Source organism: Arvicanthis niloticus, chromosome 11 (genome assembly GCF_011762505.2).
Source record: "Arvicanthis niloticus isolate mArvNil1 chromosome 11, mArvNil1.pat.X, whole genome shotgun sequence".
Taxonomy (NCBI): domain Eukaryota; kingdom Metazoa; phylum Chordata; class Mammalia; order Rodentia; family Muridae; genus Arvicanthis; species Arvicanthis niloticus.
Window position 1 is genome coordinate 57,496,579 of NC_047668.1, and position 16,116 is coordinate 57,512,694.

Genomic DNA, 16,116 nt, shown 5'->3' on the forward strand with positions numbered 1-16,116 from the left:
CAAGGCAAAGTTCTGAGTTGTGGCCTTCCTTCTGTGCCCCAGCCTTTCCTTGGATGGGCACATTAGAACTGAATCTCCCTCTTACACAGAGACCACACCTGCCGACATTAGAAGCACCCATATATGAGACTTACAGAGAGTCATGACATCTAGTTGGAAGATACTTTAATACAATCACCAGCAAAGAAAAACCCAGCAGAGGCAGGACTGAACTAAAGCCCTTAGGTGTCCTGGCACCTCCATGCTGCATGAGGATTATCTAACTATTGGAAAAGAAAATGTGTTTTCAGAGGAGTAGTCAGTATTTTTTTTTGATAGAAAAATTTTTTTATTAGATATTTTATTTACACTTCAGATGCCATCCCCTTTCCCCATTCCCCCCCTTTAGAAAACCCCTATCCCCTGCCCCCTCTTTCTTTTTGCACATATACATTTTTTTAAATGTTAATCATGGGCTTTATAAGTTTGGTATTGCTCAATCAGAGGTGTAACCCACTACCCAACCTAGATATATCAACTATCTTTGACTGGTGGAGATACATGAACATCTGTCTCCCTGTCTTCCCCTTCTTTCTCTCTTTCATCACCTAGCTTCTCCTCTACTTCTTCTCCTCCTCTTCTTACTCCTTCTCTTCCTCTCAGTACTCTTCCCACCTTAGCTCCTCCTACATATCACCCTTCCTGTGTTTTGAGTCTCTTGAATTGTTCTCTGGCCAAGCTTCAGGCTTGTGACACTGGGGCACAGCAGCCAAAACTCAAGAAGAGAGAGAGAGAGAGAGAGAGAGAGAGAGAGAGAGAGAGAGAGAGACCCTGAGTGAGGCAGGCCTGGATGACATATTGAACTTGAATAGAGGATAAGATAGATGACTGCTGGACCACCTTAGTAGGATTCTTGAGCCTCATGAGGCAGAGGACCAACCCATCTCCAGTCTTCTCTCCTCTCACCAACTTACCTTCCCATCCCAGAATTCCTTTCAGGAGTGTTCATCAGCAAAGAGCTGCTGAATCTCATGACACTCAGGTACAGCGATAGCTCTGGCCACGTCAGCTTCCCCAGTCTTGTCTGCTTCCTGATACGGCTGGAAACCATGGCAAGTAAGTGACCCTGGGGGCATTCTGTAGACCTACACAGTGACCAATGAACTCAATAGATGGCCAGGAAAGCACTGATGCCCTAGTACCTGGGTGCAGAAACCAGGCTGGTGTCCTGTCTAAGACTTGTGATATAAGAGGGCCAGGGCAGTGAGATTTCAAGTAGTGTTGTAGCAAGAAATGGGGTAGAGGGTGAGGTCTGCAAAAGCCTTACATAGACTGCTGTGAGATTCATGTATAAAAGAAACCAGTCAACCAAGAAGAAGACCGAAAAGCTCCCCAGCCAAAGACAGCATATAATATATAGTACACTCTCAAAAAGAAAAAAGAAAGTCCATCATATTATGCAAATGTATGAGGTAATTGGTGTTATAGAAAGGATACAGAAAGGCATGCTATCTTCCTAGCACCAGGCCATTGAGCTTCTAACTTTCCTCCAAGTTCTGGCTTACTTCCTCTCTTTAAAGTTGTCTTACTTTACTGTTACTATGATAAAATACTCTGACCTAGGCAACTTAAGGGAAAAGAGGTTTATTCTGGCTGAATAGTTCACAGTCAGAGAAGTCAAGGTAGCCAGAGTTTGAAACATTGTTGTGTCACATCTACAACTGGGAAGAAAGCAATAAATGTATGTTGCTGTTCAGCTCCTTTTCTGTACTTACAAAGTCCAAGATCTGCCGCCCACAGTGGTCTTCCCACCTCAGTTAATACAATCAAGATAGTCCTCCATAGGCAGGCCCAGAGATCTATTTCTTCTGGTGATTCTGGACTCTGTCAAGTGGACAACTAACTCTGACCACCATCGCAGGTGTATATTCTTTCTCAATAAACTGTCTCTGCCTCTGCTCTTATCCACATGTCTGTCCTTTTTTGTTGCCATTGTTTTTAATCCTCAGACACAAGGACCTAGAAATTCCAGAGAGTACCAGACTGATAACCACCAGTGACATTACTGTTAACTGTGTCCCTGTCTTCTTTTCCATCCCTATATCTCAACTCTCTTTTTGCCTCTTCACCCTACTCAGGCTCTGTCTCAGGAACAAGGTTCATTTAAATCACCCTCTCCAGTTACATTTATGACTAAATTCACTCTTTAGTTATGCAATGGAGGATTTGAGTCTCTACTGAAAGAATTTTATACAAATGAATACATATGGGCAGAAGGTCTTTCTTCAAGCTATAAAAATCCAAAGTTGGGGGCCAGAGATTTCCACACATTTAAGCAGAATAGCTTTTTTTTTTTTCAATAAAATTTTATGTGAGGCCCCAAGCCTCACAGTTGAGCACTTCAAAGCAGCTGTTGAGAATAAGGGAAAGGTAGAGTGGGGTCCAGAAACACCCCTGGATCCTGATATCTCAATAGCGGTGGGGCACATCTGAAAAGCCCAAGGCTCCTAGTGAAGATGGGGAGAATACAGCCCCGAAAAAGGTGAGAGTTCTGAAGTAGATTATGGAGATCCTAACTGTGCCCATTTAAAAAATATCCCATACCCCTACACACAAGGCAAAGAAAAAGAAAGATATGTGATATTTGGAAAGAGAGAGATGAGAATAATCATATTTGTCTTGGGAGAACCCTAAGCTGCCCCACAGGAAACAGAGAGGAGGACAGAGGAAAGGCACATTCTGGGGACACCGAAGGTTGATGACTTCTAAGCCAGTCAAAACCTTTCTTTGTCTACCCTAGAGGCATTCCGCAACCTCTCCAAGGATGGCAAAGGAATCTACCTGACAGAAATGGAGGTGAGGCACCTTCCCCTCCCAGGACCAGGCAATGTCCCAAGCAACATTCTCCTGATCCAGTTCCAAGGGGCATTTTTCTCCCTGGGGTATTGAATAGTCCATCAAAGGCCAGCCAGGCTGGGGAGGGGGAGCTGCCTCCAATTACTGCCTTTATATATTGCAGGCTGCCAGGCTGCTTCAGGATCTTGGCAGAGAGATTTTATTTTTTTTCCAATAGCTTAATAAAGCAGAGGATTATGTGGGAGTCATAAATCCAAAAAGGAAGTAAAGAACAATCCGCCAAGCTCACTGTACATTAAGCCTGAATTTTAGAGCCACCTAAGCAGGCAGCTGGTCAACTCACATACACCTCTGTCCGCTGGGCTGTTTAGAAGATGACAGGTACCCTCGATTGCTTGGCTGTAGTGGAGGACTGTAGAGGAGGTACCTGGAATGTAGGGAAGATGTGCTGTGACGGAATGCTGGGGGTCAAGTTAGCTGGGAAAAGGTATTGATGCTGAACTAAGATCTTCCAGGGGAGATGGTACATGTTTGACCTGTTCCATATTAAAGAAACCGGCTTTAAGAATTGGTTCCACCAGGCTGGGGCTCAGTCAGGAAAGAACTAAGCACACAAGCCTGAGGACCTGCGAATAGATCCATAGCATGCACACAATAATTCAGGCATGTTGGTACATGCCTCTAATCCCAGAGCCCCAGAAGGGCAGAGAACAGGAGAATCCCTGAAACTTGATAGCCAACTAGCCTAGTCCAATGGGTAAACTCTAGGTTTAATGAAGACTATGTTTCAAAAAGTAAGGAGAACACCTGGTGTCAACCTCTGCCCCCAAACTCACATATTGTACATATGCATGCATCCCACCCCACCCCACCCCCGAGAGATAAGAGTGGAAAGAGAGAATGTTTGTTCTAATGATGTTTGTTTTTCAGTGGATGAACCTGGTCATGTACAGCTGAGGTGAGAAGTCCAGCAGAGCCCTCTGGTCCAGGTAAGACATGTCAGCATTAGAGTCCTTTCTCCTTCCTGTGAACATTTCCACACTTTCTGTAAGAATGATACTTAAGACTCCCTGGAAACAGCCTCTCAGAGACTTCAGAAAGTTGATCCTTAGGAGCCAAGGCCCCATTGCTCCTTGCTCCTAGGTTTCAAGGCCAAATGCTTAGACTTTGTCCAGACAAGTTCATGAAGAGAGCAGCCTGAAAGTTGTGAATGAGAAATTTACAACATTTCATTAGTGTTCCGGGTGATGACTCATTGCAGAGACGAGAGACGTTGAAAATAGAACACCATGGAGCAACACAAACAGTTGACCGTGGGGGACAGGAGAGCCAGCCACTGCTGCTCCATCACTGCCTCACTGGCTTTGGGCAGTGGTGGATATGGACAGTTATTGGCATGTATACTCCCAGCTTGTGCTTGACACATGGCCATTCCCTCTTTGACCTTTATGGAACACAGCAGAGTTACAGAACGTCTGTAGTCACACTGCCCAGTCCCCCAGTCCTGCCATAGCAGAAATTCTGGCTCAGTGTTATAGAATCTGAACAGCTTGTGAGTTTGTGCTCCCACTGTATATACATATATATATAGAGAGAGAGAGAGAGAGAGAGACAGAGACAGAGAGAGAGAGAGAGACAGAGAGAGAGAGAGAGACAGAGACAGAGACAGACAGAGATAGAAACAGAGAGACAGAAAAGAGACAGACAGACAGACAGACTAGACATGCCAGAACTTGAGATTCTTAAAGACATTTCTTTTGACTGACCCAAAGTCTCTCTTCTTCAGTTATCACTGTTGATTCTGTATGCAACGATCCTGTGATCAATACCCTCTCTGTTAGTTACTTGTTCCTATGACAAAATGCTTCACAACAGCGATTTACAGAAGGGAAGGTTAATTTCTGTCATAGTTGGAAAGGACACAGTATGTGGAACAGGGAAAGCATGGCAGCAGGAAGCAGAGAAAGGCGCGCTCATACCCCCTGCTTTCTTCTTCCCCCATCCTTTCGGTTCAGTATGGGACCCAATTCCTGGCGTGGTACCAATCAACACATTCAGAACATATCTTACCACCTCAGTCGGTCTCTCTAGAAATACCCTCACAGACACACCCAAAAGTGCACTCCACTAATCCCATAGGTGTGTCTTACTCCAATCAAGTCGATAATCAGAATTCACCACCACACCCTCTGAAATTCTGTTACTTCTGTAAATAGTACTTGATAATCTATGAATCATGTTGAAACTAGGAGAAGGGTACTCTGCATAAAGATGTAATATTTAAGCATCAATACTTCCTGATGAACATTTGATGATTGCTAGTGATTACAAATTGACAAGAGTCGATTTTACTCAACTATACTGAATTTCCCTTTCACTCCTTAAAAACAAAAAAGATCATTCCAGTTTTATTGTGCCTATCACAGTCTACATACGTTTAATGTAAAGAATGACCCCTTAGTTGTACCTTGAAGCTGATTTGGCTCACAGGCTACATTTTTGAAATGTTAAGGTCGCTGGATTGTCTCTATCTTGTCTCTTTTGGGGAGTCCTAATTCTCTTTATACTGATTTTTTTTTTCAGTCTCCTGTTCTGAAAGCTGAAGGAGGAAGTATAATATAAGACGCATATGCATGTCACATGTATTTATCTCTCATTAATGGTGGTCATTACCCCAAGATTGTTCCCTCTTCCTTGCTTTGTCATGCTCTGACATCATAACACTGTACATGTCCCTTCACACACGGCTCAAGAGTTGCACTGAGGAGCTAGGAGCAGGAAGATGAAGGTGTTCTGACTGAAGATGTACAACTCCACCTGCTTTGGTAACATCCTCCTTCTCCCAAGTTCTGCTACACAGCATCTCCCTCTGGGATGTCCTGTATCCCATTGCCATCCCCCTTTTCAGGGGCCTGATTGAATGAACTTTCTCCTTTACCTTCTCAATGCTAACACCCCCCTCATGCATCTTTTGAATTTCTCCCAGCTCACAATCCCTTCAGCTATTGCTGTCCCTCTCCTCTCCTCCCATTATAGCCAAATTTCATATGTGAATTTGCTATCCCCACATCCTCACTTCCTATTCTCTTTTCAAACTACTTCAATTTGGATTTCTTAGAAATCATCTGTATCCCTGAATTTGGCATTGTCTTTTGATCTTATTTTTTCTGTATCCATTCACATTCCTCAAATCAATTTCCTGAATCCAGAGTTATGCTCTTAAAAATTCAAATCCATTTACTGCATCCCAAGTTCAAAACCCTTCAACATCTCCTCTTGCTGTGCAAGGCAAGTCTAGAGTCCTTAAAGTCAGTCCCTGGGGCCTGTACCATCTGCCTCTGCCCATCCATCTGGCCACTCCTTGTCCTTTCATCTACCTCCACCATACCTGGGTTATACCATTACCATCCATACTGTTATTCCTAGCCTTGGATCTCAGGCCTTACTGCCTGCTCTATCCTGAGTATTAATAGCCCAACACTTGCCCTTTCTTCTGTAGCTCAACTGGCAACTGGTATAGTTTCTCACATACCCTTTTTCCCAGTTATAAAACTCAACACATAGTTTTCTTGTTGCCAACTTCTTTCACTCTTCTTTAGTGAGGTTTGTTGAAATACAACTCACACCATACAGTTTAACCACTTAAAGTGTGGAGTCCAAGCTGGATACAGGGGTGCACACCTAGAGAACTTAGAGTACAGGAAGCAGAGGTGGGCCAAACACAAGTTCCAATCCAGCCTAGGCTACATTGTGAGTTCCAGGCCAGATACATGATGATACATGCTCTCTCTCTCTCTCTCTCTCTCTCTCTCTCTCTCTCTCTCTCTCTCTCTTTCTCCCTCCCTCCCTCCCTCCCCCCTCTCTCTCTTTGTGCCTGTCTCTCTCTGTCTGTCTCTCTCTGTCTGCCTCTCTCTGTGTGTGTGTGTGTCTGTCTCTCTCTGTGCCTCTCTCTCTCTCTCTCTCTCTCTCTCTCTCTCTCTCTCACACACACACACACACACACACACACACAATCATGTTGCATTTGTGGGTTTAGTATAATTGTAGGCCTGCATTTATTCTAGTTCTTTTATTGCAGGTCATTCCAATAATGTAATTGTAGAACATTTTTCATCGCATATAAAGAAACTCCCTACTCCCCCGGCTGTCACGCCCCATCTACATCCAACCTTCAGTCTTAGGCAAGCACTAACCCACGTTCTTGCTCTGTGTAGATTTGCCTATTCTGGGTGCTGAATCGTGTAAGAGGAACCCATGAATGGCCCTTAGTCACTTTGCCTTTCACTAACCAACACCTACATTGAAGCATATCTTCATTCTTCATTCCGTTTTAATTCCAAGAAGTATCTCATTGGCGCTACATACCATATTTGATTCGACAACTGGTAGATGTTGAAGTTATTTCTGCTTCATGACTAACATTAATACTTATACTGGGAATGTTTGTGGGTAAGTGTTGAGATAGACATGTCACTTGGTTACACAGCTAGGGATGGGCCTGAAGGATCACGTGATAACTCTGGTGACATTTTGAGGTTCTGCTGAATGGGAGTTTGAGCAGCGCTTGGTGCTGTTTGTCTCTATGGGTTTGAACTGGTACCTCACTTTGATTGGCACTTCCTTGATATCAAATGATGCTGAGACTCTTCCCCATTGGTTATAGGCTACTTGTGTGTTTTCTTTAGAGAATTCTATTCAAATCCTTTCTGCATTTTGAAACTGAATTATATTTTAATATCTTTTTGTTACTGAGCTGTAACTTATTTTCATATTTTAATTACTAATTCTTTATCATGTTACTTGTCAATTTTTCTCCTGTTCTTTAGCTTGTCTTTTCTTTTTTTTTTTAAATTATTTTCAGTTAAAGATGGTTCTCATATGTTTTATTACATTTTCCCCTCTCCCAACTCCTCCCAGATCCTCCCACTCTGCGTTTTGCTGAGGGTTTGGTTTCGTTTCCATCTTTTCGATTCTGGGTGGTATCATTCGAAGTTCTTGAGCCTCTAAGTTTGATGAGGTCTGCCATGTCTATTTTTCATTTGTTAGTTATACTTTTGATGGTAGAACTCAAGGGTCACGGTCTAGCCTTGGGTCACAGATGTTTACTTCTACCTTTCTTGTAACCTGTTGTTACAGCAATCTAGCATTTGTCATGTAGACTTTTGAACTCTTTTGAGGGTTTCTTTGTTTGTTTCTTTGGTTTTGCTTTTTTTTTTTTTTTTTTTTTTTTTTTTTTTTTTTTGCCTATGCAAACAGGAGTCTACTTTTATTCTTTCACGTGTGGACATCTGGTCTTCTCTGCACCCATTTAAAGATATAAATCCTAACCTAAAGTAGTTTTATTTTCTATTTTCCAAATTGTATCCACTTATCACTTTGGTTTTTTGTCTTGGTTTGGTTTGGATTGACTTGGTTTAGGGGTTTGAGATTTTTTCCTTCCTCATTGATCCTAAATAGGATTTCTACTACAATTCTGAACTGATATTTAAAAGCAAATGAAGAAAACTAAACAGTCAGTCAGACAGACAGACATTCTTATGTTTCTGATCTTGGCAAAGATGACTTTCAGTATTCCATATGACGTTAAATGCGAAGCTTTTTATTTTTAGGGGTGGGAGTGCACTATTTTTTATTGGATATTTTATTTACCTTTCAAATGTTATCCCCTCTCCCCATTCCCCCCAAAACCCTCTTCTATCCCATCCCACCTCCTATTTTTATGAGGGTATGCCCCCACCCAGCCACCCATTCCTGCCTCCCTGCTCTGGATTTCCCCAACACTAGGGCACCTAGACTTTCAGGGACCAAGGCCCTCCTTTTCCACTGATTCCTGCCAAGGCCATCCACAAGGAGTGCAGTATTGTCCCAGTTTTACAAGTGAGAAAGTTGCTCAGGTTGGAGGGCTGGTTAGTAGTAAAACAGAGGCTTAAAAACTAGGTCTGTGATTTTCATATTTTTCTATGGTGCCTTTCTAGCCATGAGGCACAGTGGTTGGGTTATACTGTGTTCATGTCTCGGTGACAGTCTATCTACTATTTAAAAAGCATTGCATCTAAATTTCATTCAGAAATGAGTATGTCCAGGACTCTTGTGCAAATGATGGTTTTTCCCCCTTTTTATTGTTTGAGAACTTCATACATGTTTATAATGTATTTTGATCAAATCTACCTCCCATCGCCTCCCCTATAATTCCTCCCAGTCCCCCCCACAAAAGTCTACTTGGTGCTGTCTATGTGTGTTTGGCTGTAAGACCATCTACTAGCACCTGAGCAGCCTCTCAGGGAGCATGTCTCTGAAGAATACAGACTGTCTTGCTCTCCCAGCAGTCTCAGAGAGTCCCTCTCTCACCACTTGCCAATAGCTCCTTAGCTGGGGTGGGACTTTGTCAGAACTCCATGATGAGACTTTGTCTGCCTCGACCTTGCCCAGGTCTGGGTCACACCATCACAACTGATCTGAATTCACATGCGCAAGTGCCCTGTCATATCTGGAAATCAGTATTTCAGAAAAGTGTGCCACCGCCTCTGGCTTTTACATTCTTTCTGCCCTCTTTTCTGAGATGACCCCTGGGCCTCAGGAGGAGGAGCTGTGAAATGGATGTCCCATTTAACTTTGAGTTTTTTAATTGATACCATCCATCAGGTTAAGGAACCTCCTCTCTGTAGTTGGCTAATACTCTTTTAACTGATGACTCCATCCCCTGCCAGATACTAAGCCTAGATCTGTCTTATTTGTTGCTACCTTAGCTCAAAGTAAAGTGTAGGCATTGAGTAACCATTTCCCAGGTGGCAGAAGAAATTGTGCATTCATTTTAAATTTTTATTTTAATTAGAACGTAATTACATCATTTTCCTACTTCTTTATCCTCCCTCTAATCTCTCCCTTGTCCCCCCTCCTCACTCCCTCTCACATTTATGGCTTCTTCCTTTATTATAATTACATACATGCATGCATGCATAAATGCACAAATATATAACCACAACCTGCTGAGTCTGCTGAGTGTTACTTCTGAGTATATGATTCTGGGTATAACCAATCAGGGGGCTCATCCCTGGGAGAGAATAATTCTTTCTTTCTCAGTGGATATTAGTTGTCCTCTGTCTTAGAGTCTCCTCTTTCCGTGATAGCATGTCTATTAGTATTGTCACTGTCTGGGTCTTATTGAGTTTGCCACATTGTTGCTCAAATAATTAAAGGGTGTGTCTCATTTACTGCATGAGCTTCTTCCCCAGAGAAGGAAGTGATGGAGCCATCCTCAGGCCATCTATTTCTGGGTCACATTCTGTAAACTATACAAGAAGCCTTTCATGCACCCTAGACTTGCTGAGCTGCTTGGCTTGTCCTACCATTGTTAGATGTTAAAATTGTGTTTTCCTCTATCTCTGCCTCATTTTCAACTTGGCCCCTGCTTACCTCTGGCTTAGCTTAGGGTGTGAATAAACCAACCCCCACCCCTGCTCACCTCTGACTTAGCTCAGCGTGGTGAATAAACTCAGCCAGGCTGACCAACTCTTCTACCCACTCCTCAAACCTATTTGTTTTGAAGAAGGCTTGTATCTCCACTGCCCAATTGCGGGCGATATTTTTGTTAAAAGATCAAGTTCAGAAGGTGCTGGGAGTGTAATGAGACAGGTGAAGCATGTTGATCTTAACTGACTCCAGCGTCTAGAGGTTTAGCACACTGTGGATCGCAACTTGTCGAAAGCTCGTCCAGCTAATTCCACCTGCATCCATGTCGGCTTGCTGACAATATGGCAGGAGAGAGCAATCTAACAAATTAGTATCTCTACCGATCTCCACTGCAGAGCGACCTTTAATCTGTGTGCAAGTAGAAAATAGGCAGCAACAACCTTGGTCTTGCTTATTGCTACCCACAACTCCTCAAAGTGGGCCTGCTTCTATCCCAACGAATGCATATCTCCTAACCTTCAGAACAGGAAATTCCTTCTGAGATGCCTAGCTAGACTTTGGGTGGAAGACTGGCATTACAAGGCAGAAGAGACCATCAGAAGTTTGGATCAAACTCTGTCATATAGATCATATTAAGAATTGGGAGCCAGTCCCAGGGTCTAAACCACCAGCCTGGGAGCACATAGAGAGGGACCCATGGCTCCAGCTGTATATGTAGGGGAGGATGGCCTTGTCGGCATAGGTGGGAGAGGAGATCCTTGGTCCCATGAAGGCTGGACACTCAGTGGGAGTGGGGAATTCGAGAGGAGGTGGGAGCTGGGGGAATAGGTGGGGACACATCCTCATAGAAGCAGGAGGAGGGGGGATAGGGAGTTCCTGGGTAGGGGTGAGGGGTGGGGGAATTGGAGTAAGAGGATAGCATCTGAAATGTAAATATAATATCCAATAAAAAATGAAAGAAAGAAAGAAAGAAAGAAAGAAAGAAAGAAAGAAAGAGAATTGGGAGCCAGGCATGGTGCATGCCTTTAATCCCAGCACTTGGGAGGCAGAGGCAGGTGAATCTCTGTGAATTTCAGGCTGGTATTGAAGTGACCTGTCCAGCCAGGACAGCAAGTGCTACACAGACAGACCCCCATCTCGAAAAACAAAGAATGAAAAAGAATTGGGGAGAGTCTAGATTTGCAGCTGCTGACATGAAAATTACTAGATCCCACTAAGAACCACAGCCACCCTAGAAGATCAGCGTCTAGCTCTCTGAGCTGGCTTTTGAAGAGAAATGTACTCAATTAGGGAACTGACATCCACACTCTGAGAGCATGATGGGAGGGTGGGGGTGGGGATCTGGACACATGAGACTCACCAGTGGAAAAGTACAGCTATCAGAGCCAGACACCGTGTAGAGGGCAGCAGTTCCCAGAGGAGCGGAAGGGTGACTAAAGAAAGGGGGAACCAGTAGAGTTCCTTGGGTAGCTCTGCCATGTGGAAAGCTTTGCAATTCTCCTGGAGACTTTTGTAAGAATTATTAAGATAATGACAGATTATACGGACAAAAAAAAATGAGGTAATTAGTAACTCCTGGAAGAACAAAAAGTCACAGAAGAAAGGAAATGCTATCCAAGAGTGTTTTCTCACTTCGCAGTGAACAGTACATATATAATTGTAATAAAGTAGAAATTAAATATTGATTTAACAAAAAGCGTGGTCTAAATATATTAGAAGGATGAAGAGAGAGCCGATAGAGATATAAAAGTGGGCAAGGAACACCCAGCCCCGTCGTCCATCACAGAAATCGATGGGCATTTAAAACTGGCAAGTGAGGGAGCCGCTGTCTACTTTTGCTGTTTAGAAAGGTGGGCTGAAGCCTCCAAAGCAAGTCTGAGGAGAACCAGGGACAGGAAGGGTGTAGCAATCGGCTCCTTCCTTCATGGCCATGATTGAGTTTTCAAATTATGTGTGTTCGATTGAATTCTTACTAGAAAATAAATATAACAGGTGGGGGAAAAACAGCCTGAAAATAAAACATTTAGGATCTGAAAGAAGGGGAGAGCAACTGGGAAGGAAAGCCAGGGACCCCAACCACCACGGGCAAGGAGAAAGCCAGGGACCTGAACCACCACGGGCAAGGAGATGTTAACTTAATCTGAGCCACGTGCACTTGAGACAAGCCACTCTTCTACAGAGGGCAGAGGGCAGAGGGCAGAGGGCAGAGGGCAGAGGGCAGAGGGCAGAGGGCAGAGGGCAGAGGGCAGAGGGCAGAGGGCAGAGGGCAGAGGGCAGAGGGCAGAGGGCAGAGGGCAGAGGGCAGAGGGCAGAGGGCAGAGGGCAGAGGGCAGAGGGCAGAGGGCAGAGGGCAGAGGGCAGAGGGCAGAGGGCAGAGGGCAGAGGGCAGAGGGCAGAGCTGTCCATCTGGTTTGCCCGCAGAAGGACAAAACAGGCTGACTCCATGATTCTGTTCACTCTGCTGCAGGCGCGCACACAGCTGGGTGAGCTGTGGCTTAGATTCCAGCTGCAGGCAGAGTGGAGCAAATGGGGCAGTATCTTTTGCGGAACTTGAAGATAAGATCGTCCCCATCTACTGGGGGACCCTGTGTTACTCTCGCAGTGGAAGATTCCCAGGCTCATTATCTGTTCCACATAGTGGGAATGGGGCTGGGTCACATGAAGAAAGGAACAAACTTTGCTTTCCCTGGACTCTTTGCCTATGAGATTCTGTTTCTTTAGGACAAGCTCCCAGTGGTCATTGAAGGAAACGGCTTTCTCCATGGAGCTGTGCCAACCCCTATGGCAGGTCTGCAGCTAAACCTGGTATTTGAAATGGAGACAAGATGCCTGCGAAGAGCCTGGGCTGAAGTTCTAGCTGAAGCAGGCTCGGATAAACCCAAGGTCATAGATCATCAGAGCGCTTTCTGACATCAGTAGGCACTTGCAGGGAAACAAAACAGGAAATATCCAGTCCCATGACAAAGCAGGAAGGAGCTGACATTCCATTCCTTCCCACACTCTCGCTGGATCCATTTCTTGGAAAAACCAGTTTGATCCAGTTTATGCAGCCCCAGGTGGTGGTGTTGGCCCAGGTACGGTCTACTCAGTGCCATTTGCCGAATAACCATATTCTTCTGTATCTGCACCCCGAGTTGTTTCACAGCTAAATGGCTAAATAAAATTTATTTCTACAAAAACACTCTTGGTGTGAAAAGAGAATCTTGGATCTGGTTTTAAAAATACAACTGAGGGAAGGCAATTCTAGCCAGCAGAGTAGGCACCTTCCTCCTCCTCCTCGTTCACCACATGGTCCTTGGGAATCTCAAAATGGTCACTTGGAGTCAATATCATTTCAAAAGTTGACCAGGCCAGACCCTGCTCTGGAGGTCGTGCAGTCTAAGAGCTCAGCTCAGGAAGCATCTCCCAGGAAGGGATTGTACTGATTGGTTTCCTCATCTGTGTGATGAATGAATACCTGGTACAAAAACTTCATTCTGACTTACTCTTTATAATGGGATTTTAATCCACTATGCTGAAAGGGATAGCAGTGTTCACGGAGCATATGTCATAGGCTCCTCACATCACAGTGGGCTAAGAATCAGAAGCTGTAGGACTAGAACCCAGGCTATATAGCCCTCAAACCCCACTTCTAGAGACCTATACTTATCAGCTAGGTCCCCAGTTCCTAAAGGTTCCACAACCTCCCTAAACAGCGCCACCTGCTGGAGAACAGATATTCACTCAATGCGAGAGCTTGAGGGAGCCGATTTGGATTTAAACAACAGGAACAGCAAATGTCTGCGTGGAAAGGACAGGAAAAAGAAGACCTTCGGAGCGTGATTTTATGAGAAACCCCCATTAGAAAATGGACAGCATGGGCAGGATTGCTCTGCCACACACACACTCACGCAAGAACAAGATCACCATTTGGAAGTGACCACATCCAGTACACAGACAACAAACATAGCCGACTAACTCACATATTACAGGGTGTTCTTGGTCATTTCACATCCCCTTCATGGAACTTAGAATAAAATAGCTCATGGGATGGACTGCTCTGTTGCATGTGGTCTTCTGCATGCAAAAATATTGGGCCCCTGGGTCAATATGAGCTCTGCTACAAGGAAAAATCCGGAAGACTGAACCAGCCATCTCTGAAGAGCTCAGAGGTGACCTTACGAGTGTCTCTGTAGAAACTCCAGCACACCTGCACCCTTGGCTGCCTTGGCCACATGTTAGCCTGACCCCCTTCTGGGTTGGCCTGGTTTTGAAGAATCAAGAAAGAACAGTTCATTTTATGGTCATAGGGTCAACAGGGAGCACCCCTGGGGCTGACCAGGCTTCCTTTTTATTTACTAGACTGGTGTCCACAGCAATTCAGACCAGGACCCTCCACGGCGAGGCTCTGCTCCAGAGTCAGGCAGGCATTAATTTTTCTCTTTAAAGTAACAAGGCATAAAGGGAGAGGTGACTTGGTCAGTGGATCGAAATGCTGACTCACAGAGCCACACAGAGGACTGGGGGGTGAGGTGTACAGTGGCCATGACATGACACATAGACTCTGACATCCTATCTGGAGACTGGGGACCCAGCGCTGGACAGACCAGCCAGCATGTTCTCATGCTGTGGCTTCTCCGGGCTCTTTGCCTCATTCCTCAGCAAAGGTGAAGAAAGGCCCCAAAGCAAGGGCAGGATGATCTACTAAAGACTTCAGATGTTCACAGGCCTGACAAAATTCTCACAGTTCACTGATGATAAAGCCTCCGTGGTTGTCTTCTGTGAATACTACCTATATTCCATGGACCTGGAGAAACTGAAAACCAAGTCTTCGGGTCTTCATTTCTATTTTAGGGAGAGGCAAAGCTGAGGGAGTCCACCCCCGGACCACCACATATGCATTTACAGCTGCTTCCTGGGACTCAGTTTCCCGACGTAATAAGGCTTCCTCTTCTGCCTTCCAAGACCACACAAGCATGTATCCATGGTGAACTGCAACTGTATCTGGAATTTTCTCTTGGCAAAGCCTTTCTCGGGCTTCCATCCCCTACCAGATAGGAAAGACTATAAAGCAGGGTGTAAACTGAGACTGGTGCCAAGAGATAGTCACCTGCAGGTGGAAAAAGAAGATGGAAAGAAAGAAAGAAAGATTGGGGTTGGAAAGTCCTGGAAGCGGACTTCAGAAAAAAATGGCGACAAGCCAAGGAAACATTTCAGGGAACAATATAAGCAAGGCCAGGAAAGATAGGACAAAATAGAGACCGAAGAAGAATGGGGCAAGAAGATCAACATGCGTAGAAGCTGGCAGAGGTGCTGGAGATAAAGCCCACCCCCAGCCCACATGAAGCACAAATCTGGTAGAAAGAAATGTGGACTTGCTCGTCGCTCACTGGAGTTAAGTACCTCTCACAATCTCCGAGGCCAAGGCTCCCACGTTGTATTGTGAACAAAACCCACCTAGAATAACTTGTCTTAGAAACAAAACAGAACAAAAATCTTCAGAGATACTCATCGAGCAGATTCGAACCTAGGCCTGGGAATCTGAATTTTTAAAACTTCCGGGGAATGGATGTGGTCCTTGACTGACACGTTAGGAATCACTGTTCTTCAGCTCCACTGAATGGGGCATCTCTCTGGGATGCGACAAACAGAAGGAGCAGAAAGGTCTGGTGAATTCAAGCGTAAAGCTTGCTCTGTCAGAGGCCCCGCCCCCACCCACCTCCGCCCCACCCCAACCCCTGCTCAAACCCTGGCTACCTCCTCAGGATCTCTGAGGCCCTTTCCTACCACCCCTGCTCACTTCCCCTCTTCCTTCTGGCTAGAGAACTAATGTTCTGGTTGATTTTCTTGCCCTAAACAAGCTAATTAAGCAATAATCCTAACGGAATCCAT

General features: G+C 44.8%; 1 protein-coding gene across 5 annotated transcripts in view; it reads left to right on the forward strand.

Annotated features, from left to right (window-relative positions):
- Positions 1-13,426, forward strand: part of Capn13 (calpain 13) — a 93,104-nt gene extending 79,678 nt beyond the window's left edge. For 4 of the 5 annotated variants that reach the window (XM_076942239.1, XM_076942237.1, XM_076942240.1 and 1 more), the window contains 4 exons: positions 967-1,095; positions 2,780-2,835; positions 3,766-3,824; positions 12,967-13,426. In XM_076942239.1, the coding sequence (XP_076798354.1) occupies positions 967-1,095; positions 2,780-2,835; positions 3,766-3,792 (212 nt within the window). In that variant the 3' untranslated portion in view covers positions 3,793-3,824; positions 12,967-13,426. Of the gene's footprint in view, positions 1-966; positions 1,096-2,779; positions 2,836-3,765; positions 3,825-12,966 lie in introns of those variants that run through there. The other variant, XM_076942241.1, reaches the window with a different exon arrangement.
- Positions 13,427-16,116: the final 2,690 nt, after the last annotated feature.